At 46.9% G+C, this 26,684-nt stretch overlaps 1 protein-coding gene across 39 annotated transcripts in view; it reads right to left on the bottom strand.

Moving 5' to 3' along the window:
* The window catches only part of NRXN3 (neurexin 3), a 1,021,208-nt gene that overhangs the window by 362,428 nt on the left and 632,096 nt on the right, over positions 1 to 26,684 (bottom strand). For 2 of the 39 annotated variants that reach the window (XM_040600882.1, XM_040600897.1), the window contains exon 1: positions 10,978 to 11,683. The exons of 34 other annotated variants lie outside the window; for them this stretch is intronic. In XM_040600882.1, coding sequence (XP_040456816.1) covers positions 10,978 to 11,221 — 244 coding nt within the window. In that variant the 5' untranslated portion in view covers positions 11,222 to 11,683. Of the gene's footprint in view, positions 1 to 10,977; positions 11,685 to 26,684 lie in introns of those variants that run through there. 3 more of the 39 variants (XM_040600896.1, XM_040600883.1, XM_040600895.1) reach the window with 3 other exon arrangements.

Raw genomic sequence — 26,684 nt, 5'->3', positions numbered from 1 at the left:
CCATGCTGAGCAGGAGCAGAATCCACCCTTTCTCCCTCTCTAATAAAATAATAATAAGAACATATTTTTTAAAAAAAAATGCCTTGACTCTTTAGACCAGTAGGCGGTAAGGTAAATGTATTTCTGTCTTATTCTAGATATTGGCAGTAAGACTTCCAAAAGCACAGGCAATGGTAAAAAACCAAACCAAAACCAACCAACCAACCAACAAAAAAGGCAAGCTAAATGGATGTTTCAATCATCACAGTAACAGGATTTGCAGAAACATATGGAATTCTTTGAAATCTAGGTCCAAGGTCACAAAGTGTGTGCCTAAAAGACAACTGTAAATTGAGCATCAGCAGCACGGGGCTCTGGTGAGCAAGTTACAGACCCTACGTCCTCCTGCAGAGCACCCTGTACCTCCTCGGCTCAGAACAAGAGGAGCCAACATGAGCCCTGCTGCTGAGCTCTGATGCTGCTCCCTCCTTTCTTGTTTCTTTAGTGTGTTTTTTCCTCCAGCTTCAAATTGTCTGCGGCTTTTGTTGAGAACTACTTGGATCTTTAATGGTCCTTCTGATAATCCTTGCCTCCTTCACTTCTGATCAAAGGCAAAGAATGGGAATTGTGCCTTTGACTGATTGACACTTCAGCTTAATTTCCATCTTCCTCTTCTTCTCTCCCTCCCTTCTTCTTTCCCTCACTAGCTGAAATCACCTCAATAATTTTGATCACAATTTGGAGTAAAAAGAATTGATTGAAGAGTTGCAGACAAGATCTAGCTTGTGTCAGAAGCAGAGGACAGTGAACAGGAACACTGAAAGTAGAGGCTGGGGTGATGTGGTCAGCTCTTTGGGTCACTGGTGTAAAAAATCTCCCCAGATTTCTGGAACCAGCGAAGAGAAATGCATGTCCTTAATGCTCCTTGAAGCAGTAAATGAAACGTTACCAGCAGCAGAGAATCACTCACCCTCAGGAAGAAATGACTGAAAGAAACCACTGCATTTAGCCACACAATGGCCTCCCGTTTTTCTAACTTTGCATTCTTGGGGCAAGGACCAATACTTCTTTGCAGTACTGGCTGCATAAAAAGGCACCAATCCTTCCTCAGGGCATTACAGGGATGAATTCCCAGCACTTCATCCAAAGACAGTACCAGGAGCCATAGAGCTCTGATGGTCCCTAAATTTAGAGGACCAAATATTTTGGCTGAAGTTCAAAAATATCTTTCAATATGTTGTGAAAGGACAACAACAAATAGGCTTTTCCTTTCAGATGGGTTATGTCATGACCTAAAGAGATTTTAAACACTCATCACACTTCTGCACTATGGCATAGAGAAACTGAAACACCCGGCAGTGTATGGTGCGCCCCTAAAATCCACCATTCAGCATTTCAGGGTGGAAGAAATAAGAAAAAAGTCTGGGAGTTCCTGTCCTCAGTTCTGCTCCATGCTGCTGCTGCTGAGGAAAAACCTCTTGGGCATCGCTCATTGCCAAGTGGGATACGGCTTCACTGACATCAATGGCCAAAGTTCTCACCAGGGAATGCACAAAAGGCTCAGGTTTTCACGTTTCTGTAAATCAGCTATCAAGTATTAATTAGCCCAGTAGGGAAGGCTGCTTATTTTGCCGGCGTGTGTTTTCCTAATGGCCAGGCCAGCAAAAGTAGCCTGAGTCTGTGGCTTGTTGAGTAGAAACCAACCTGCCTGGAATAACAATTAACCTGAAATGAAATAAGCTTAGCTATATACTACTGACTATATATAACTTAGCAGGATTTGCCACTCTGATCTTCGGTTACAAGACGTATTCTTTTTTTCCTGAGCCAATACACATCAATTCTAGAGGACAGGCACCCACAGCACCTCACTGTGTCCCAGGCGACTACAAGCCTGGTGTGCCCATAGCGCCTTACGTCAGAAAAGCAAGTCACCAGGTAAAGGGATGCTTGCAGAGCACAAACTTGTTTTTCTCCAGATTCTCCACAGGAAAAAAAAAAACAAAAAAAGTTTGAAAAGAAGACAGAATGCTCTGCTCTGTTTCTCTTCTTCAAGCCTGTATAAGGTGCTGAATATATTTCTCAAGGAAAATTAATTTCTTTGCCTTTTCCTTGCCTCTAATGAACTGCCTCTGAATGCATGAGGGCACAGGAAGGAGAGCAGACTCCGTGGTGAGATAATAAAAAGTGAAAAGACGTTCAGAGACATCAGTATCTTGCAGACCTACCACTGATGGAAATATGCTGGACTGCAGACAGGGCAGCGAAATCAGGGAAACTTGGAATAGCTTTGGCATTCGTTACTTAACGGCAAAGTAAAGATGATATTGAGGGAGCAAGGGGTCCTTCTGCAATCCAACAGAGAGGTTATGAAAGCAGATGATTAGATGTAGGCCACATAAGATTTCTCTAGGTCCTGTCCAGGCCACCGGCAATCCTAAACACTGCACTCAGTGGTCATCAGTGAATGACAAACTCTGCTGTAAAAGCCCGGGACATCGTAATTATCAGTAGTACGATCGAATGTTAGAAAAGCTAAGATGGGCTACCTTTGGACAAGCAAATCCAGAAGAACAAGCAAAGGAAAAAGGAAAATGTCGCTGTTTCCACTTTCACATCACCAGATACTAAAAGACCCACAGTACTTGTAGGTCAGAAAATGTGTCTATATAAAAGCTCCAATAGTCTTTGGAGTGAAACTGTCTCAGATGATCGCCAGAACTCAGGGAAATTACAAAAGATGAACTACAAGAAACTCTGAGGTTTTAATCCAATAAAACTGAGTGTTCAATCAGACACTGAGAATCTTTCCAGAGTAGACAGCCAAGTGGAGACCTGGGCAGAACCCATGTTCTATGTATAGTCTAGGCAGCATAATAACTGAATCAAAATGAAACAGGCTAATTATCATTATTATTATTATTATCATCATCATCATCATCATCATCATTATCATTCTTTGAAAACACTTGCATTTCTTCAGCAATTTCAGGTCAATTCTTGTTTTAGTCAAATGTTCACTTGCCCTGCAGAAGGCACGTGGATCTCCAACCACCTTGCAACATTTGCTAGCACACGTACATGCTGAAGAAGCCAGTTTTCCCACTTGACAAAACGAGCAGTGCTGAAAGTTCTCAGTGCTAATTAAACACCGGTAGACCTGGCTTCTCCAAAGCCACGTTTATGTACGCTCTGTAGGTGAGGTAAGGAGAAACACTGCAAACAAACAGTGTGCTTGGTACACAGTTGTCTGTTGTGTGTTCTCTTCCTTAACCACCCCGTAACTGCCTTCCCAACATGATTTGGGAAATTCCTGTACTCTCCTGCTGTGCCCTCATGCTATGCTTTGAAGCCTTCACCAGTGGTGGAGGCCATTTGCACACGGAAACATCTGGTAGCTGAAACAGCAAACCTGCCAAAGCAGCTAGACAGAAACATTTGCAGATATCACCCCTGTATCATCTCCACTGGCAGGGGTCGTTAAGCAAACCAGCCGGAGCAGGAGCAGCAGGCTGCTGTGACTGCAGGGTCCAGCTGCGACAGGGAGTCGTGAAAACCCTCTCTGGGCAGTGCAGCAGGCAAGCAAGGAACCAAAGGATTCACCAAACACGTCCAAAAAATCAACTGATGTCATCCAGCGTGATGTTAAAGATCAAACTGATGAAAAAAAACAAACTTCACCTCCATCCCCCTTCCACTAATTTGATCTGCTTAATGTAGATATGCTGAAATTGTTCTAAATCCAGAGCCACGTTCCAGGGCTAGCGTGGAGACGGATTTACTCTGCAGGTTTTAAAAGGAACCCGGCCTGTTGACGAAACAGGCGAGTCAGCCTGACGGTACTCTTTTCCTGAGCCCTCTAGAAAACTGTCTTCCCTGATTCTTTGCCATGCAGCATTCACAGAATAAGTGAAAGGTCTGTTTTTAGCAACACCTTACGTCTGATTCATTCACCCTGTCCCCTGAGCTTCTGCAGACACGAGGCCCTCTATAGTCGGTGAAACACCTTCCTGTTCTCCATCATCAACAATGCAAAGAGATGAGAGGTGCAAAACTAAGAGATGATAACGTAAACCTTAGCACTGGATCAATTTAGCAATGTCTTTTATCAGCCTGCTATTCATGCTTAGCAACCACTATAGCTCACACCAACTTAATTTTCATTTTAATACACTATACAGAAAAGCAGCCTAAATATACATCCCCAGATCTAAAGCGTATAATCTGTAAACTACAGGAACAGGCAGATCATTTCCATTAGTTTCTTATGTAGCAAAAGCCACAATTTACACCCAAAGCATATAATTATATTCAAATTCTAAAAGACAGTGTCGGAAGTACTTTAAATTCATAGTTTGGGGGAAAGTCACTCAGGGGTATAAGCAGTTATGTTTTAATGTGCAAAAACAACACACAACACACACAGAGCGCAGGAGAAGTAATTTGTGAGAGTGGCGAGGGAGCCGCGGTGAATCACAGCCCCCTGGCTCCGGCGGCCAGCCAGGAATTCCACACAGCCAGCGCTGCAGCCCAAACGCTCCCCTGCTCCTGCGGAAACACCAACGCTGGCATTTGGTGCTAGAGCCTGTCCAGGCTTAAAGCCATCTGGGAAAACATTACCGGGATGAATGTCCAGAATTTGAAGGTGTCTTGCCCTGTCCTTCAAGGAGAGATGGAAGAAGGCTGCTCTCTTAAGTTGCTCTGACATCTAAAGCCCAAGAGGACTACTGGGCTTCTGTACATATCTGCGGCTGCCTGCCAGGGATCTCAAAGCACACAGGCGCACCAGGGCTGCTCACCTCACCTAAGAGATAAACGGTTTTCTCTTCATTTCACAGATGAAGAAAATAAGTCAGAAAGAAAGGTAATGTTTCACCAAGGTCACACAACGAATCGGTGCCACTGGTCAACAGCACGTCATTTTGTGTGCAGAGGTTAAGCAGAAGACATGAAAACCACCTTTTTCTCTCTAGTACAAATGACCTTTCATAGTTATCAATGTCCACCAGCACAACAGAAATGCAAAACCGAAAAATGTCTGCCAAGCAGCACTGGACTGCCATCCTGCAACGATGCAGGGTGCTAGTCCTCATAAGGCACAGCACATGGAAATGGAGAAAATGGAAGAATGGCCATCCTATATACTTCCCAGACAAAACTTTGGTTTCTTGCACTTAGAAGCTCCAGCTCTTTACTCAGTTACCATCTGTCTGGCAAACCATGGAACTTCCTCACTGCCAGCTGGAGAATATCCTGTGTGGTCAATATTCCCACCTTAGATGACCTAGGTACTTCTTCCTGCTTCTAGTGAGACCTGTGTAAGGAATCTGGAGCTTCCAACAGCACAGTATGTACTAACTCAGTGACTACTGTAGCATTGTTCAAGCACGTATTTTCATGCTGTGGCAAAAGACAAAAAAGAAAAAAAAAAAAAAAAAAAGGGAAAAAAAAACCAAAAAGGAAAACTGGACAGCACCTTTAAGAAAAATGTCTGCTATTTTTTAAATTTAGAAGTATTATAAAAAGTAACATTACCATTCTGCAGCATTCTGACTGCATAGCTTGTGTCACATAACCCAATATTCTTTATAACTTCAATGCCTATACAAAGCATACAGCAGGATCCTTCATCTGTCTTTGAAATGCAGTCACCTCTGCAGTAGGATGTGGCAGTTTGCTTGACAAGTTGGGGCTATATTACCCAAAAGCAGAAATGATAAAGAGAAGAAGAAACCTCTCCAGTCTAAATAAAGGAAATATAAGGAGGCAGAAAGCCCTGATCTAATTCTGACTCAGGACCAGCATTCCTACTTTTACAAAATGTGCTGTGAGATACTGAGCCAGCACAAAGTAGCTATCAATCAGAAGAGTTGGGTGATTTTTTTTTTTAAAACACGCGTCTTAAGAGACTGTATCTTCAGCAGCATGGGTCTGAGCAATGTTTCAAAGAGCACAGAGACATGTATTAAATCAGAATGACAAGGTTCAACAATAACGTTACATTTATGTTCTGGATCATAAGATCACTGGGATCTCCCAGGATCAAGTACCAGATGAACTGACTTAAGCTTCAATTTTCAGATCAATGCGAGCTATTCCAAGTTGGGAACAGGTAATACTGTGCACAGAATGAGAAGGCAAGGCACCTGATCAGCGCCTGTTTCATACAAAAGCATGCAAAGAGTAAGTCAAATAATAATAACCTCGTTTTGAGGAAACAGCCTTTGTGTATGCCAGGATTTTCCTGCGTTTAACTATGGAACCCTGCACTTTCTCAGAAGAGCTACAGAGACTCAGGACACGGGGGGCAACTCTCAGCTATGATCACTTAAACATGGGACTACTGAGTTTGGATGCTTAAATTTCTCGATAGCCAGCTTGAGACAATTTAAGCAGACTTCACCTTTCTTTAAAAATATTAGTCATTGTTAATGTCTCTGAGGAAGGGAATGTAAACAGTCAGGCATACAGAATCACTAGTCTTTGCAAAAATATTAGGTGTCATTGTTGTCAGGAGGCTAGAGGCAAGCCACAGAAAGTAGATAGACTCCAGCTTTTCACCTTTGCAGAACTTAACTGCAACCCTAATTTCAGCTCTGAATGAGGTTAATTTTACTGGATCACTGACTGCTCTGTATAGAATGATTTTTTTCCCTTTTGTTAAAGCTACCAACCTTTGCTTGAAGTAATCTCCTGATGATGAACAGGGAAGGTCCTGCTCAGTACTGAGGAACAGGCAGTGCCAAGGACTGGGAATTAGTTTTCTATTTTACAGAAAAGGTAGGACTGCAGTAACAAAGACCCTTGAGATGAGGAATAGGTCACACTGGAGGAGCAGCAAGGAGCAGGACATATGTATTGTAGAGAGGGTACACTGTCACAGCTGTATGTGGCAAGCTTTGATGCTGTTTTGCAGAATACCTGCCTATTTTATGGAAACACTCTTGATTTATCCAAGCATTTGTTCTTATTTTCTAATTTTAAAAAAGACATAAGAGATGGACATAGTTCATATAAACGACAACTTCTAAGAATTAACTAAGGCCTGAGAGTTACAAGATCTGGTGACTGCTGACTGCCAGTCCTCACCTCACGACAAGCCTTCAATTTTTGCTGTGGCTTGTGCAACAGCCTGAGCAAGCCTAGTCCCCACAAAGTGAAAACCAAAAGAGAAATGCCCCCGTGCTGCCATTGCTCCCGCAGCTGCCCCTGCACAGCAGTACTCTGAAGGCTGGGGCAAGCTGCACCAAGCATCACACGTCAGCTCTGTGCATCCCTGGTCCCAATCCATTAAGGAGGGCCAGAGAAAAAAACAGCTGGAGGAGGAAAGCAGAAACCAAATTAATTCATCACTAAGACAAAACATGCACAAATCTCTTCATTTTGTCTGTCAACCAGAGGCATGCATTATTCATTAGCTGAGGCGATGAGGACATGGAAAGAGGGGCTGTGAAGCCACTGCTGCAGGCTCTGGTAAAGCAGCTGACCAGGCAGGGTGCTCAGTAGCTAAGGGGAGGCAGGAGGACTCTGCACCTGTGGACTTCCAATAAACACTGCCCCAACTTTGTTCCACAGTTGGATTTTTTCCCCTGCCTCTGTCCCACAAGTCCTTAGTGAAAAAAAAAAGGAATCCTGGCTTTCCCTTTCTATTCCTCAGGGAGAAAGATTCTGCCTGTCCAGGAAGGTCCTCACATGAAAAAAAAGATGCCTTCTGGCTTGTTCAAGTTCTCTGCCTGGCCAGTCTCACTGCCCTGCTGACAGGGAGGTAAACCTGTTACAAAGACTTTCTCCTTGAGAAGATGCGCTGTGCCAAGTTTTACATTTGCAGGTTGCAGCTCAGCTACCGGAAAGCAGCAGCTCAGTGATTTCAGCATTAACTCTCGTAACCCCAGCACTGTAACGACTGCCGGGGCACGGTCCCATTCAAGTTAAGCCACAAAAAGGTTTTTCCACTGATTTTAAAGGCGCACTAAACACAGACTCCAAATAACCATTCACTGCTTGTGTGACACTTACTTTTCCTTTGTACTAGATAATAATCTGCTTCTTCAAACAGATTGAAATCCACTGGGATGTAGAAGAAAAAAAGGAAAATACAGTTTAAATATAAGACTAAGTCCCAGTGGTCAGCACTGTGGGACTGGGAGGAAGCACAGCAGGGTGGCCAGGATCCTGACCTGATTCCTTCCGAAACCAGTATAAATGTAGCCACGAAGCAGGGCAGAAGTCAGAATGAATTATTTGTTTCCCTTTAGCGAAAAAAAAATAATTAATCAGAATCACAGGAAACACAGGGAATGCACGGCCTTCCTGGGATCTGACTCTTCAACACTGTCACGGATCCAAATTCCAAGGGCCTCTGTCGTACAACAGTAAAAGAAAACACAAAAATAAACCATGCATGTGTTTACAAGACCAGCTGTCTCTGTGGTCTCTTTTTCCTCTCTCTCTGTCCCCCTCCCTTAACTCATGGCCAAAGGGGGTTTCCATGCCAGCTTTGCTACATGACATGATTAGGAAAAAAAAAAAATAAATAAAAAAATCTCAGGCTGGTTTATGTACCAGCCTGAGCTCCCCAAGCTCTCCATTTCCCTTGATTCCTTACTGCAATGAGGACACAGAAAAAATGCCTGTCTCTCACTAAAGTTGATAACAGCTTTTGCTCAGGGCTCTTAAATGAGGCTTTGCTGGGCTTTCAGGGCAGATGGAAAAGTCATCAAGGAGAAAAGAACTATCATTTCTTGGCCAGGAAACAGACTATGGACTTTCCTGCAGACTAGTGCCTGCCTTTTACATCAAGGCTAACCGCTATCACATTTTGCAACATCCTTCCCTCCTTTCCTCACAAGTGACCCACGAGCCAGGCTTTGCTATCCCCTTCCACCACAGGAGCACTCAGCTACAGAAGCATGTCTGTGTGGGACCAGAAGAACTGGTGTCAGAAACGAGGGAGAGAACCACTTGAAAGAATGGAAGGGAGGGGAGAGCCCTGGGACAGTTGGTTGAAATGCCGCATGACATGGCTGCAGTAGGCGCTAGGAGGATGTGCTGGCAGGGCTGTGTCAGGGTTACAGGGATACTGAAACCCGGAGCATCACAGATAAGCACTCGGATGACCAGCACAGCAGTCTGAAGAGTTCAAATGGCACACTGATGAACGGACCTCCAATTAAGGCTATAGGTACCCTGGCAGAGTTGTAGAAGGAGCTCAGTACTGCAGGTCTGAGCCAAGGCGCATTGGAGAGGGAACGGGCTCAGGAACAAAGCCAGGAGGCAGATGCTGCGGGTCACAACTGAGCACCAGCAGAGCAGGGCTGCGCTAGCAGGAGGTGCTTTGGCAGCGCTGCTGGAGGGCATGGGAAAAGGGTGGCTGGGAGCACTGCGGGGCCGGTTGCCGGTGGTCTGGCAGTGTGGGAAGGGGGAGCCCAGGGAGCTGCAGAACAGCACCACACTGCAGAGGCAAGGGTTGGGGACCAAAGTGGCACTGGGCGACATGGGTTGAGCTGGAGGTGCGCAGCCAGGTCTGCAGACACAACTGGCAGTATCCTGTCAGCTTATCAATCTTCCACTTCTACCCCAAAGTTCACATCCATCCCCGAAAGCCAGAGAAACACATCCAGGCCCCACACAGGAAGGGAACCAGTGCCATGTCAGGCATCAAGACCATCTGTTAAGCACCACCCATGTGAAACTCAGTTACGGGTTATTAATCATTAGCAGCAGGAGCCCTGTTATTTGCAGCGATACTCAAGGAGCATGCGAGAGAGTCCCTACTGTGCTGAAGTGAGGGATATGAGGGATCAGCCAGTCCCTGCCCCAAAGGGTTTCCAACAGGAATAGCTAAAGGAAGGCGAAGGACAGAGCAGAGTACAAGTGCAGAGACTTTAGTCACCTTTCCAGTACATCACTATGTTTGCCTAAAAGGTGGCAGAGCAGAGGTGCTGCGGGATTCACACCTTGGCCAGAGCCACCCCTGACCTGCAGCCCTGCAGGGAAAGGGCCAGGCCCTGGCCTGCCCGCCCTATCTGGCTGATGTGGCTGAAGGCAGAAGCCAAAGGACCAAGAACAGAGAAGGGAAGGTGGAGATGTGGGGGAGCCCCCAGGCCAGCCAGGTCCGGGCCAGCTCCTGCCAGGGCGGGCAGACTCAGAAAAGCTGGGCAAGAGGCAGTGCTGGGCTGGCTGCTGAGCATTGCTCAGCATTTCAGGGGCAGGATGCTGGCAGGTCACCCCGCACCATCCCCTAGCATCCCTGAGCCCCTCTTCCCCTTCTCCCTTGCTGCCAGAGTAGAAAACCACTCCCTGTTATTACCTGCCGCTGGGTTTCCCTGCCAGGCACCCAGCAGGGAGCCGGGGTAAGGACATCTCGCCTTTTCCTTTGTACATCCCGAGCCACCCGGCAAGTTCCCCAGGGCGGGGGGCGAGCGAGCCCACAGGCAGGGCAGGGGGCAGGCAGGGCAGCGGGGTAGCAGAGCAGGGGGGAGTCAGGGTAGAGGGGTGGCAGGGCAGGGGGCAGGCAGGGCAAGGGGGTGGCAGAGCAGGAGGGTGGCAGAGCAGGGGGGAGTCAGGGTAGGGGGGTGGCAGGGCAGGGGGCAGGCAGGGCAGCGGGGGGCAGGCAGGGCAGGGGGGCAGGCAAGGCAGGGGGCAGGCAGGGCGGGCATCCCCCTGCCCCGAGCTGCACGGACCACGTCAGCGGGGCCGGGAGCCACGGAGTTGGTGCTCCCCTCCCGGAGGACCCCCAGCCCCTCAGACCCCCACCCCCCCACCCCCCGCCCCCGGGCAGGGCAGTTGGCTTTGGCAGCCCGTCCTCAGCCCTGGGCTTTGCTCGGGGAGGGGGCAGGGGAGGAAAGGGAGGTTAATGGGGAGTGGAGCTAACGGCAGGAATACGAGGGGCTGGGAGGACCCCCCCTTCCCCGGAGTCACAGCCATCGTCCCTGCTCCCCCTCTGCTGCTCCAGCGGCTCTGCAAAAAGGTTAGAAAGAAACAAGAGTGGGAACCCACCGTGTCCTCCTCGGAGGGAGACAGGGGAGCGGTAGATAGAGATAGGCACAGAGTGGTGCTTGCTGCCGTGGAAGTGATGCTCATACTGAGCCTGAGATACAGACGAGGAAGAGGAGGCAGAAGAAGCCACGTTAGAGGAACTCCACACAGAGCTGACGATACATCCCCAAAAGAGGGAGCACATCCACAGGGTCCAGGCGGGGCGGCGTCCAGGGCAAATGCTGGGGTCTATTCTCAGGTGCATGGTCAAGGCACAGGACACCTACAGACGGACAGTCTGAATTCCAGCCAGGGAGAGAGGATAAGGTTCATGATGCCAGGGGACCCATGCTAGCAGCAAGAAGAGTCGCTTCCGAGGCTCTAGCGTGTGCGTGTGTGTTCAAGAGGCAAAGAGACAGTATGTGTCTGTGCGAGAGCGAGCGCTGGGAGGGAAGGGGAGGGAAGGGGAAGGTTAGGAACCACACACAGAAGAATAATACGCGCCGTTTCCCAGGGCTGGAGCTACTGTGCCAGGAGCCCCGCGGCCGCACGGAGCCTCCAGGAGAGCGCAGGGAAGCCGCACATGTCAGCGGGAGGGTCCCGGAGCTTGCACTGGTCAGGTTCCTCCAGGATCAAGGGGTCCTTGAGGACTTTTCCCTGCCTGCGAATCCCCGTCTCTCACTTTGCGGAGAGGGACTATTAAAAACGAAAAAGAAGAAATAAGCCAGAGACCCCAGGTAAATTTTTGATTTTTTTTTTTTTTAATCCCAATTCCAGGGGGGGTCTGTTGCTTCTCCACTAGCAAGTGTTGCAATGCAGAACTGCTGGGCACACACACACGCGCACGCACACACACAGATCTGGGGTGTTATCCTCCTTCCACCGGATCCAGGCGACCGAGGGCTCGAGCCGATTAACCCTGCACAGCCGGGGAGGGCAACGCCAGGTCTTCCCGGGCGGGCGCGGCGGAGCGGCGGGGGCCGGCGGCGCGGTGCGGCGGGGCAGGAGCGGGGCGCGGAGCGGAGCCGGGGGCGGGATGCTGGCGGCCGGCGCGCCAAGTGCGGGCAACTCGGCGGCGCAGGTGAAGCGCAGCCGGGGCGGCCGGGGAAACGACTCCACGAATGGGCGAGCCGTATGCAAATATCCCGGCCCCGGCGAGCCAATGAGGGCGGCGGCAGCTCTCCGCAGAGGGACTGGCTGGCTCCGGGGGGAGGCGGGGCCGGGGGGCGGCACCGCCCCCGCCATTCATGCGCCGCTGCCTTACACACGCGCCCGCCGCCCCCGGGCCCCGGCCGGCCCCGCGCTGCCGCCGGGGAACACCCGCACCACGGACGCGGTCGCTCAGGAGTTCCCGGGGCAGCGCGTCGCACTGGGCAGCCCACGGCGGGTGCCCACCCCCGGCAGCCGCCGGCGAGGCGCGCAGGGGCGGCCCCGGGCGGGCAGTTGCGCCCCGGCCCGCCGTGCCCCGCGCCGCCCCGTCCCAGCGCTGCTACGGCCGCCAGGCGAGGGGCGGCAGCGGCTACGCCCCTCGCCCTCCGCACCGCCCTCACAGCCTGGTCTGTGTTTTGGCTTGTGCTGCTGCAACAGTCGGCTGAGCCCAAACAGGCACCGTTGCGCTTAATCCTGCCCGAGCGAGGGCTGCGGCCGGAGTTTGCGGCGCATAAAGTAACAAATAGACGCGGTAGCATCAGCGGGTGATGTATCGCCTATCAATTTGCACGGCAAAAATCCCCTGCCACTCGGGGGGAGCGAGGCACCGACCGGGAGGTGACTTGGGTGACATCACGCAGCGAGGAGCTTTGGAAAAGGCACTCGGTGGCCCCAGGACCCTCCTGGCACTGCCTGCCTCCCTCCCTCCATGCATCCCCTCCGGCCGAAATAAACTCCTGACTGGGGGGTTTCCTTGTCATCCCCTCCAGGTCTCTGCCCGCAGGTGTGCAGGCATGTGGCTCAGAAACTTACTTGGCTCATTTCATAAGTATTTCCCTAACACAGAGATGCCGTGTTTTTGGTCATTGATCTCCATTTGGTCCAACACATCAGCAGCTTGTAATGATCAGCCCAAATTGCACGCCTGGTAACTTCTAGCTGAGACTGATATGCTTGTAATTTATTTTCTAGTAACTTATACGATGTGATCTAAATCAGGGGCTAGAGCAGGTAGAAATACTTCAGTGTTTCGCTGGGCTTAATCAATGATTGTGGACAGTAAAGCTGGAAAGCAAGAATATTACTTTCAAATTTGTCCAACATCTGCCACCTAAGAATTTCAGAGTGCTTTAAAATCTCTTATTAATGAAGCCATTCAGCAGCTTTAGGTATTTGCTGTTTTGCAGATAAGGAAGCAGAGGCTCAGAGGCGTTGAGCCGGTGAGTGACTGATAGACACGGGAACTGAACAGAACAGAGGCAGAGATTGTCCATCCTAAACGGTACATGCTGTTAGTGTAAACGTTTGACTGATTTGGTGGCCGTTTGTTAGCTTTATAGGGTGAATATCAGCCTTCCTCACACCGTGGCACGCAGCCAGCGATGGGGTGACCTGCAGCGTGGATGCCTGCTGGCAGGTTTGCAGTGCCACGCGCAGGGCACCAAGCGGTTTTATCTGGGCGAAACAACTGTTCCTGGCCCTGAGTTTTGCTGAGGAAACTGCAGGTGCTGCCATATGTGTGGTGGGATACCCAGAAGTATCCTGGCTTCATGAGGAAGCCGCCCCCTTGCTCCTAACGGTACTTGGGAGAAGAGGGGGAATGTCACCTGGCTTATCACTCCCAAACGGCTGCCTGCCAGCCCGTGAGGACGTTGCTGGCATCCACATTCAATCCCTCACCACAGAAGTCCTGACTTTCACCCAGTCTGCAGACAAAGTACTCTGAAATATTTATTGTGTAGTTAAACTGTAGGGGGCTTGATTTAGGGGAAAGGAGGAAGGATGTGTATTAAATACACATCATGGAAAAGCTTATTTGTAAAATACGGGAAATCTGCTCCAAATAAATTTCAGACCCAGCTAGTTATCAGCAATGCAACAAAGATCCGCCTTCTATCATTTTACTTTCTTTTTCTCTAGCTACAGCATTACAAAAAGGACAGAAGATACATACATTACAGGACCAATGCCTTAAAAAGGGGCTACACATCTAAACACTGAGGACTCAATGCTGCTTGTCTAGAACGTAGTGGTAGAGAACTCATTCATTTGTATGGAAAATGGATGTGGTTTAGGAAGCACAGTTCTTGAGTGAAGAACAGGGGAACTGCACAGATACACTCCTTGCCACTTCCCTGTAACTATTTGCCCTGTTGCTGAAATGGGAAAAAACAGAAGAGGCACTTCCTTTGTTGACTAAACTATGGTAGCATCCTTGAGTTCTTAATTCCCCTTTTAAAGTCCAGCAGATCACATCCTCTTCTATTCTCCATACCTGAGCCCCTGGTCATGCTGGCCACCTCCTGAGCTGCTGTGGGAGGCAGAGCCCTCAATGACAATAAATTACCAAGCTCCAAAACAAACCACATCCTTTCCTCAATCTGCCACCAACCCTTCCTCACATACAGAAGTACCAGCTTAGGTGCAGGAGGCATACCAAGGAGGCAAGCATCACTTCAAACTGCCCTGGCCAGAGACAGAAAATGCCCAGTAGTCCCTCAACAGGAGAAAGAGACCTGCTGTGTGTTGTCCCTGTGCTCAGGAGTTGTCCCATCTAAGTTCTGCCTACCAACCTTCCTTCCCTGCAGCCCACTGGGTAAACCACCCTAGGCAAAAAGGAGAAAGGCCAAGAAAGCCAAACTGCAGGAGTACAGCATAAATATAAAAATAAATAAAACAAAGGAAAAACCGGGAAGCTGGCTATAAATACATCATAGGGTTCTGGTGACACCGTAAAGTACTGGAACTTCACTCTGCCTTGCTTTATTAGGTGTCGGTGGATGTATTTACTGCCCTGTAAGTCACAGGTGACTCATTTATTTAGCAGCAGCACTGCAGGAAGAGGGCAAATTTCAACTGCAGTTTCCCCTCTTGGGTGGCAAGGGGAAGTTTATAGCCAGCAGTGAAGTCTCAACATTATTCCCACCAGATTTACTTCAAAAGAGGCATTGTTATTGTCCTATTAGTTTAGCTCATCTGAGAAAACATACACTCATTCTAAATGCCCCATGTCTTCAGAACTGAGATGGGTGCCTTGAAGGATGATGATTCCCATCATAAGTTGTTCCCTACAGATGTGAGAAAAGTAGTCTTATTTCTTACATAGCTGTTTTTACTAGAAGAGGGGAGGGCCACGATATTCTGCAGAAATGAGAAATAATAAAGCAATTGTTTCTGAGTTTTAGAATCCCGGTAAGAGAGCCAGTTGGCTTCAAGCCCAGGAAAAGTTTTTACTCTACCTTATTTGTGTCAGCAAGTACAACTCTATATTTCCTAGTAATTCGTAGCTGTTAATTACTTTGCTGCACTCGGGACTGAAAAAGTCAGCTCTGCTCTGAAATCATGGATCTTTAAACCTGGATCCAAAGGGGAATCTCCATTAGCTTTTAGCCATACAGGGTGACAGCCAGAGAGGTGACAGCTCTGGCTCCCCCCAGCAGACCCGAGCGAGGTACAGCGTTAGCCAGTGTACTGCTATATAACAAGGTTAAGAAAATAAAGTCTGTTAGAACAGCCTGTCACCCAAAAGTTTTTCCCCAGACTGAACTGTTTCTCTCAAGGTTCAAAACAGTCCGTCCCCACACCCTTTTTTTTTTATTTTAAATGCTCTTTTCTAGAAACAAGAAGGAGGGTGAGAACAGATTCCGCTTATTATCTTAAAATAGAGTCTTAAATGAAATAAAATGAACCAGAGGGGTTTACATGGTGTAGAGAGCATAGGGCTGGCATACAGACACCTTTGTCTTTAGCAAGCTACTCCAAATATTGCTGAGGACAGCAGTGACCAGAAGGCTGGTAACTTCCTCAGCACTGCCAGCAGAATTAACTGCTCTGAGACTAGTCCCTGGTGTCCCACTGTCCTTGTCATCACTGCCTCTCTGCAGGCGGCCTCGAGAGGCAGGTAAGACCCGGTGGCATCAAAGAATTATCAGTGTCTGCTCATCCAGAGGGAAAAGGAAGGGTTGCTTCAGGACAGGGCTGAGGACCACGCACACAGCTGCTGCTATGCAGTACTTTTTTCTGCCTATAACCAACTCGCTGCAGTCTCTGTAGTTCTCAGTTTTATTCTGTACCTTTGAAGAAAACTGCAATCTTTTCTCAGGCTTCTGTGCTTTCCTTTAGCTACCAGTAAGTCCAGTTACCCACAAAAGTTGAGGCATATGCCCTACACGTGACACAGGGCAGGTCTAATCCTCTTTTCAGCTCAGCTGCAAGGGACCACACTTTGCCGCAAGCAACTAATACAGCAGCTCTGGAGCCTGGTTTTGTTCTCGTTTATGTCAAGGTGAGTAAATTCAACAGAGCCAGTGGATTGACATCAGTGAAGGGAGATCTGACCCCTGACGTTCATTTGCGAGAAGAGAAACGCAAGCTCATTACAGCCAGTTAGCCTGGGCTAGCAGTAAGTTAGCCAAAAGCAACAGTAACTGCTGGGAGCTTTGACAGAAGATGAAGGACACAAATTCAGTTCTGTCAGGCATCCAGTTTAAGGGCCAGAAACCTTACAAAATTCAGGCTATTGTTTTCTGGAATTTCAGACCTACTGTCCTACGTTAGTGGGAACAAGCAAGAACAAGCATGGGACACACACACAAATATAGCAATATAACTCATTTTGATAAGCATTAATTAATTATAATTGGTAAAGAGGCAACATCAGAATTTGCTAATGCAAGCTGACAACAACATGTTAAAACCGCCCCTCTTTACTAGATAATGTATAAAGACAAATCCAGTGTGCTCAGCACTACATAAACAGAAGCAGAGAGTCCCTTCCTCAGAGAGGTTACAGACCTGCTGGAAAGGCACGAGCCAAGGCACATTGGACCAGCTTTATAAGCAAACGGTATCTTTTTGGCTTGTCTGCTAGTCTGTGAACCTAAGAGAATGGAAGGCTTAGATACTGGCAATAGTGGCTTCACACAGGAGCGACTAGCGCAGCTGCTTTCAGCCCTGAGCTTCTAAGTTTCCTTTCAGTCATCACTGAATGTGCTACAGAGATATCCCTGCCTACCTGCACCGGACACCAGTGAGCATCCTCTCTTCTAAAGCTGCCTCAGAAATTAGGACAAGACCCTTCTCACACTTTGGACCCTCTACCAGATCAGTAATTATGGATGCGCTTTGTGTTAAATGAAGGATGCTTACGTGTGGTTTCCTTTAGCCATCATGAGGAGCTTCTGCTATTCAGGTACCCGTCTCCCCTTTTCTCTCACAAACACCTCGGTCCCTGCCCCCGGGGTACTTTATCAAGGTGGGCTGAGCAGGCTCCTGTCACAAGAGAAAACCGATGTGTGCAGCCGTGGAACTGCTGCCACCCCTTTCACTCTCAGTAGAAGCTGGGCTCAATGGCAGCTGTTCAATGTCTTGTCAGGCAGAGAAACGGAACCTGCTTTTACTTGTATCATTTTAGGCAATACGACTTTTTATCAAAAGTTTGTTCAGACTCAGAAAGATTACAGAAACCAGAAGACCGGCCGAGTTTGAAGAAATCAGGGTTGCCCACTGCTTGACCTTAGCTAGTTATTGAATCACCAGTGAAGGAAAAGGAGCCTGATGGTTTACTTTCCTGACTTTTCTGCCACAGAATTCATGCTTCAGTACCTTTACTACCGATGTATCACTAAGAATACTAGAATAAAATGGTAGTGACCTGTAGCATGCGCTAAGAACTGATTTTCGTCATTCAAAACAGCCCTCTTTTACAGGACTTTCTAACCAACTCTAGGATATTATGTTGAGCCAAATTCATCTCTAGCACAACTCCTAGCAACTGATATGGATGCAAGTAGCTACTATGTTTATGAAAATAAAAAATATTTGTGTACCTTGTTCTCCCTATTGTTGCAATCAGTGTAGGCAGGTCTAAGGTGAGGGAGAACAGCCTGTTCCCAGCCTGGGTGTGAGCCTTGCCTGGGATAAGACACTGCTGCAATCCCTTGCCTTTAGTGACTGTCACAGCAGCAAGAGGTTAGACACACCAGCAGATCACAGAGGAGGACCTGTGACCTGCTGTCATCTTGGCTGTATCTGTTCTGTAGATCAAGATCTCCGAGGTCTGCCAGTCCAGCACCTTACACACCAGTGCTAAATATTAGCACTGCAGAAATAACATTTATGCCATGAATTCTTAGTGTGGAAGAAAAGAGCTGGGAAATTATTTTTGAAGAGCTCTGAGTTCTCAAACTTAAATAGTACCTGAAAGACTGGAGTATAAAAGAGACAGGGAACAGACAGAGTTAAAATATCTGCTGCGATAAATACGGACCCTATTTTAATTTTTACCCGTGAGAGCAGAAAGGAGACTTTTATTTTCCTTTTGCACTCAAAGAAATCTTCTCTGACACAGAAAGGAAAAGCTGGAAAGACTGTTGGTTTTCCTCCTTTAAGCTGGTTTCTGTGCTAATGAAAAGCTAACTAATGCACACTGTGCACAGGCTCCCCTCTGCTTTTCTTCTCTCTTCCACCTATCATCTCGCCGGGCTTTTGCCTGTAATCACCTGTTCATCTCGCAGCAATAACTGCCATGTGACCGGTGTTTGTTGCAGTCTCCGGACCGCCAAAAAAAGAATTAAAAGAAAAGCAAACAAAGAGGTAGGGGGGAAATCTTCAATGACACAAGTGCCTCACTGCCAGCCAAAGAGTGAAACGTCTCCTGTGGGCAAGCCTGCTCGTGTGGGAGCTGCTGGTAGGTGTAATTTCCGAAGATGTATACCTTGTCAGTGTGCAGAAGATGAAGAGAAAAAGCAGGTCAGAACTAAAAAAACTGGAAGGACAAAAGACGACACTGTGGGGAACAATTCTTCTGCTTTTTACCCTGAAAGACCCTGTGCTGCACAGTCTGTGGCAAACCAACTTACTGGCTAAGGCATCAGGAACAATAAGACCATCAGATGGCCTTCTCCTCACCCAAGGGAAACAGCCACTTTTCTGCGCGGTGCCTGCGATACGCAGCCTGCACGGGGTGGTACACGATGTACAGTGTCGTTGCTTTCAACTACAGTAGAAACTATTTTTTTCCCCTCCAAGTAACTAGGCTCACAATAGACGAGACAGCCAGGATCTTCAAGAGGCTATCTAGTCCATCTCTCTGCACCGAGGCAGGATAAACTTTACCTACAACATTCTTGGGGATGCTGTCTAACTTGCAGTGAAGAATCAAAGTCTCTGGAAGCAATATCCACCAATGCTCAACTTTATCAACAGAATTGTTTTTCCTTTTCATAAATCTGCTGTAGTCAAAGAAGTTGCTTGTGATGCCTATAAATTACAAATGCATTAATCAAGATATAATTCATACTAGCTTTCCTCGTGCCCAGACATAAACATACTAAAATACTGTAACTAACAGCAGTATATAATATACTGCAACACCGTGATGGTATGTACAAGCATTTCACTAAGCATGTGAACAACATGACCACCAAATGGGCAAATAAGATGTGGCAAGTTGCTCGTAGGAGGCATCCAAGAAACAAAAAGTTGCAACAAAGGACAAGATAAGCATAAGGGATGCAAACGGTCAGGGCCTCCTGTTGAATACCCAAGCAGCACGACTGGGGAAAAAAAAAAAAGAACAAGAGAAGCAGCACAGTTAGCAGTCGAAGATCCCACTTTTGAGAGAGTGAAAGTTAGTGTTAAAACACCAGGTATGTAAAAAGGAAACTGGATACGGAAGATGACAAGCCAGCATCACTTCCAACTTCTCTCCTCCTTCTGCAGCTAAGACCATCAAGGACCATAGCTGTCGGTGCTAACTATAAAGAATCAGCTCTATGGTACTGTATAGTCACAGTTAATTCAGGGCATAAATGATAAAGACTAACAGTTTTGTATACAAAGTAATAATTAACGATAATGATTAGGAATTAACCATTAGCATGAAGTGTGTTGTTAATTAATGAGTGCAGTAAAGTTTTGTTTTAAAGTTTAAAACTGGCCTGATTTATCAGTCTTCTAAACGTTCCGCTCCTAGCAATCTGTAATTCTCTAACAGACACACACACATTTTCAGTTGCAATATTGTGGTCTGTTATTTCTTGCCCTATCATAGAAGAGAGCTTGATTCCATCCTCTTTACAGCTATCATTTACATATTCGCAGACTTCTGCTATGTCCCTCCTCCCTAGACAAGGATATTTGCTTTATTGTCACGTAGACATTCATGGAGTTTAAGCTGTGCACATTATTGCTGGTTTTCTGGAGACTTTTTCCAAATATCTACATTTTTCTTGCAGTGCACCCAGACTGGGTGCAGCCTTTTGGAGGAAGTCTCATGAGCACTGCATACAGAGGAAGTTTTTTTTACAATTACTTTTTACAATTAATACAATTACTTCACGTATCTCATTGATGATATTCCTATTTACTTTACTTGTAAGACATGTATCCCTCATGCATAGAAGGAGGGCTCGTATTATCACCCTGCTAGCTACTTCCAGTTTTATATTCTATAACATGGAAAACATGGCTAAGCCCTGGTCCGTGAGTTCCTAGACCTTTTTCATTGAGGTTTTTGAAAGGTTTTGCAAATTTCAGAAAATGCAGCTTAGGTCACTGTAGCATTACACTGGGATGGGTAGTACAGCACCAACTACTTGTTCCCTGCTGGTATATTTAACACTGCTGAGGACAGGCCCTGGTTTCAAGGCATGCAACACACCCACGCAAACAAACCAAAACAGATGGAAGCAGAACAAACTCCAGGTCCATTTGCGGCAACTGATCAGAGGACTTACTGGGATGTTTGGTCTCCAGCAGAGAAGCTCAACAAAAGCACAATAGTGAGAATAAATGTAAGGAGCGTGAACTGCTTTAAAAACATCTCTCCCCTTGTGAAGCACCTCACTCCTATCATTCCCCAGGGTCTCCAACCCCACTCCGCCCGCACAGCTCCTCCAGCACTGCAGGTCTCCCGAGACACCAGCAGTTTCCTCGTGTTGTCAAATCCTCCATCCTGCCTGTGATTCAGTGCTTGCGCTAGTCACATGGATGCTAAAAGCCTCCTTCCTCAAACTGAACACTTCCCTTTACCCAGCACCCTCGTCTCTGAGCAAAACAGGAGGGAATTTGTGTAGGGGGAGGCACCCAGCAGCAATAAAACCCCAGTGGAGCTGCAAACGCTGACACCGGAGCAAGTGCAGACATCAGGAATACATGGGCTTTAAGCACCAGGCAGCCGTGAAAATTGGCAAGTGGAAACAAAGAAGGGGAAGGAGCGATACACTCCCCACTGATAGGCTGTGTAGAACAGATAAGGCGTAACTGCTCCCAGCATGGATGTACTACTTATTGGACAGGACAAACAAAAAATTCCAGCTACTCATTGTAGAAGTGCCAAGGGAAAAGCTGACGATAGGGATCCAGGGATTACGTTCAGTCAGATGCATACAAACACGTGTGCACGCACACATATGCATACTTGTATTCCTGCTTCCCTCTCAACTCTGTAGCCTCTATATCTCTTCCTCACACTATCAGCCAGGGACAGCTACTGAAGAAAACCAGAAAAAAGGGAAAAAAAGGAATGCCTGCATAACCCACAGATGGAGCTCACTTGAAGAATTATGGTTGGGTTTTTTTTCTCTCTTCCTTCTGATCTTCTGGTTGGTCACACAAAAGCTGTCTTCACCCTGGACCAATTCATCCCTTAAGTCACCACTTATGGTATAATTAGGTCTACATAGTTTTAACGAGATGTCACATTTCACCCCCCTCCCCTTTTCATCAGTCACCCAAAGTGAGCACTCAGGATGGTAACACACAGTCTGTTGTTGACTCCCCCAGGGTACTGCCGGCAGCGTGGTGGGGATTGTGAGGGTGAAAGAAATCTGAGTGGTCTTCAGGATGACTAACTCTGAATCATTTGTTGCTGTCGTCTTCTCTGCATCTGATCTCCTCCTGCACAGAAATCAGAAGGCACCTATTCTGTGACAGCCCAAGCTACCAGAAATCCCCCAAAGAGGCAGAAAGCAGTATGTGATCAACAGAATAAACAGACACACAGGTGCTCTGCATAACACCTCTTCTTGCACTGAGATGCCTCTTACCCACCACCAGCCTCTACATTACACGTAATCCTCCGAAATGTAGCAGCAGGCAGATAAAAAGAGGACATCTGATATTCCTGGCTACCTGAAAACACGTTGTTCTACAAGCAGCAGAATGACAGAAATAAGTGAGTAGGAAATGAGGCTTCATGTTTCCTCTTTGTCATCCCCTCCCCCCACATCCACCGTATAACGTCACCACATCACCCTCAGCTCCCCCTTCATTCTCTCACACTCCCTCCTCGGATTTTTGTCATATTTCCTTACCTCCCTGTAACACCTTTCCCTTCCTTCCCTCCTGTCTCGGTTGGGCGAGGAAGGGGCAGCCTGCGCTGGGGCAGGTTCAGAGCTGCCAGCCCACCAGCTGGTGGACCAGCCCTTATGCCTCATCAGGGACAAGGAACAAGTTCTGTAGGAAATCAGGATCTCCAGGGCTTCAGTGCTCCTGTGAAATGTGGTGGTTGCTGGCCAGGCAACCAAAGGGGTGATAGCCAGACAGACTGATTGCAGAAGCATCATTTCCTTAGAAAACCCGACTAAAATAACACTGCATCGCCAGGCTAGAGCAGTATGGCCTCAAGCAGCGTGACAGCTGAAGTTGCAGGTTGTCAGCTTCTCACTGTGGGCAAGAAACCTTTTGTAGGAGGAGTACCAGAGCCAAAGAGTATGGTATGAGGGCACGGGTAATTCACGTCTTAGATCTGCACTACATATATATGGTAATGAAGCACGGTTTAGTTAAAGGATGACAGAAATAGCAGCACCAGAGGGAAACCTTCAAAGGTGAGTAATTCTGTGCCACTTTGATCAAGCGTTACTTTCCATTGGAAATGGGGGATTTCATCTAATGTTGGCAACAGGACCTAGACTGGCTAGAACACAAAGGCAGGGAGACTACTTCTCTTCCCAGCCCGCAAACATTGCTTTGGTGTAAGAGCCAACCACACAGAAACTGCTTGGGGAAGAGAAATAATTTATCTACTGCAGTTCGAGGTAGCAGGAAGATATTATACAAAAGTAAATCTCAAAACTAGTATGACAGCGTGTTTCCAGCTTCTGGGAGGGGGGGGCGAAATAAGTGGCATCTGAGGGGAGCCCCCAAACCATCTGGCTATTTGTGGGTTCTCCGAGACGCTTTGATCCATCTCCAGAAACACTGCTGAGCTTTGAAGAATGTAATAATGAGATTTTAATCTAAAGAAATACGTCCCTGAAAAGCTTCTGCTTTCAACAGAGGACCATCTCATCGTTTGGGTTTGCCTTTTCCCAGCAAGCTGTATTGCAACAAATTGCTCTCATTACTGGGTTTTCTTAGGTTGCTAGTTACAGGCTGAAAATAATATGTATCTAGATGTTTATACAGAGCTTATTGTAGCTTAGGTTGCATAAGTCATGGTAAAAAAGTTTATAGGGTTAAAATTAGACTAGACAAAGCACTGAGACTAACCCAGGCAACAATTTCACATGTACAAGTAGGACAGCTGGCATTTAGCAGGTATTTTTACCTCCATCCATCTTCATTTTTCTCCGCCTCTATCTCCCATCTTTGTAATTGCCCATCCCATCCTGCACAGGAACACACACAGGCTCACCCACTCACTCCCATTTCTTCTCTTGCCAAGAAGAGCATCCTGCGTGGGATTCAGTCATTTGTTGTCCACAGAACTTCTGGTGTGTGCCTCTCTAAATAGCTGACATCTGGAGGAGCTAGATGCTACTTATACCCTCCTTAGCACGATCAGATGCTGCTAAAGAATGTGAACAAAATGCCTCATTTTTTAAATATCTTCTCTTCACGCCCTCTCCTTCTAACAGTTTGTTGTGGTTTTGGGTTTTGGTTTTTTTTTTCCTTGGTATTAACAGTCCACTACATATAGTGATCATCTTTCAAAGCCGTTGTTCTCAGGGACACAAAAAGACCAATATAAAAGTATATACTGGTAATAATCAACTACTACTGCTGTCCAGCACTCACTTCTATAACATATTCAGTGGTTTTTAGGAAGAATGTATCACTCTAGAACCCTGCTGCAGAGATAGGTACACAACCCAGGTACCCATGGTGGCATTCAAGTTCTTAAATTACCAGACCCCCTCCTTCATTATTCAACAGACATCTTTATTTTTACAGCAACTAAAACAGGGGGTTCACAGCCTACATAACCTTCTAGCTGTACAAATATGTTTCACTAAATGATTCTTTCTGCCTCACAAACAAATCAGGAGTCCACAATAACATGATCCTGTAAATAAACACCAAAAAGGAATGCAGAAAGGGGAAGATGCTACACTTATTTCCAGCATGCCTCAGTTCTGAATGCTTGATTTTACAACAAAACCCAAAATCACTCAGAGCAGTTTTGTTGTTGGCTTTTTTAACATTCTCCCTCTCACAAATACCTATCTGTTCATGTGCATGTGTCATCTTTACTTCAATGGAGTATGCCTTCATTTAAAAAATACAGTTAGGATTATATACATGCCTCGAGTCACCCAGGCAAAAGAAACACAAACAGCCAGCAAAGTGACGGGTAGCACAGATGCACCTAAATTGATTAAATTGCTGTTGCTAGAACACACACGCTGCAATCTCCTTCCCTTTTGGATTATTCAAGGTACCCTGTCATTCTTCTCCAAACCTTTCCAAAGTGTTCTTGTTAGCAGGTTGAGAGAATTAAGTTAAGTTGACTCACCGATATTAATAGGTGTCCCTAATTCAATAGCAGCATGTTCAGAGAATGCCACCTGCCTTCTCTTTAAGCAAAAGATACTGAAAAACAGCCAACAGCTAAAATTAGACACACCTGTTTTAACAGTTGTTTCAGCAGCTGGACACCAGGATGTGGATCAATAAGATTTACTCACAGCTTTCTCCCCTCAGAGCCCATAGTGCGACTTTAGTGCCTCATCCCATGTTTAGAGAAATTTGTGTTGCAGGGGATAGCGTGAATGAATCAACAAAGGTCAGGGTGCTCTTCTTCCCCATTGCTGGACCTCACTACAGTGCAAGAAAAACTGCCTATTCAGTGGACTATGGGATCAAGATATACTGGTCTCGATCTAGTAGTATAGAAGGGCAAGAACCTGAACCGTATATAAACCAATGCAGTGGTAAGCTGCAGGTATCATAAAACTGCAGGCTTGCGAGGTCTGTACCCTTCCATTTGCTGCAAGGAGTTGTCATTGCTGACAGTGGAACAAGGGAATCCTGCCAATTTTTTCTATTACTGATCTTGGAGTAATCCAGGCAACAAGCAAAACCCACTTCCCCAGCATCTAAAGCACAACTGTCCCACCGGTTGTCTTCAAGTTCAATGTGCAGCTCCACTGCAGTAACCTATGCCGTGGTGGAAAACACTGAGATGTTCTAAAAGAACTGACAGTAAAGTAAAAGACAAAAATCAATTAGATATTACTGAAATTCCACTTTAAGCATTAGCTGGAGCTGCTTCCAAGCTTCTATATCTGACTAAGTTGCTTGAGAATGCCAGTATCTTGTCCTGAAGGGAAGATGCTATTTCCTAAAGTGACTGTATTTCACAATCTAGTCCTGTTTGCCTTTTTCCCTCAGGCAAAATCGGTTTATACACTGTTGTCCAGAGCTGTTTATTCCCAACCCAGTGACAACCCCTCTGGTGTGACTGTGGGACCAAGTGGTAACAGGATCAGTGAGATGCTCTAATGCTCTATACTATGAAGGAGTATGCAATAACAGGAGCTCCACGAACTTGCGTTGCAACTAAAAAAAAAAGACACGAGAGAATTCTCAAGACAGTTCTCAAAGTAACAACAGGCCTTGTACTCTTAGAGTTCCCATATAAGCAGAAGCCATACATTAGTAGACATAAGTGCATTCAGGTATACAAAAGTAAACATCTCCCAGAGCATGCGCTCATCTGTGCGCTCCCCTGGGATGGGTGCCTGTGGTTTCAAAGAAAAGGTACGTGCGCATTCATGCATATAAACCCAGACAGGTAGAACGCACATCTATGGAGATCGTGTAGACTGTACAAAAAGGTATGCCAGCGTACAACTGTGTCCACACAGCTCTACAGCCAAGCGAGCAGCTGCCTCAGAGCACACTGCACATCGTCCGGCTCCCATCAAACACACCTCAGATTTTCTCTTTCAAACAGAAAAGGGAGAGAGACGACGTGGCTGTCAAACCCAGTAATAAACGCTTGTCAAGAGCATTTCTGATGGGATCTAAAGGCACTTGGAGAAATGGGGCCACCACAGTCAAACTGCACAAGTTGAACCCAAGAGCAGTGAAGACAAAGAGAGATGGTGACACGAGGGCTTTTCCCCTCTTCCTGGAAAATAATGAACAAATCCTTCAGAGTGATTACTCTGTTACACTGGCTGGCCCTGCTCTCAACTCTGTATTAGACAGAAGACGCTCCTATCTTCCCTCAAATTAAATGTGCCTGGTAAAAAGCGATCAGAGATTGGCACTATAATTACCTTTCCTCATTAGAAAGAAAGCCCTGGACCTGACTGAATATGACTTCTCTGTCAAGGCCCCTTTTG

Source organism: Falco naumanni, chromosome 7 (genome assembly GCF_017639655.2).
Source record: "Falco naumanni isolate bFalNau1 chromosome 7, bFalNau1.pat, whole genome shotgun sequence".
Taxonomy (NCBI): domain Eukaryota; kingdom Metazoa; phylum Chordata; class Aves; order Falconiformes; family Falconidae; genus Falco; species Falco naumanni.
Note: the sequence above shows the minus strand (reverse complement) of the source record. Positions and strands in the feature narration are given on the sequence as shown.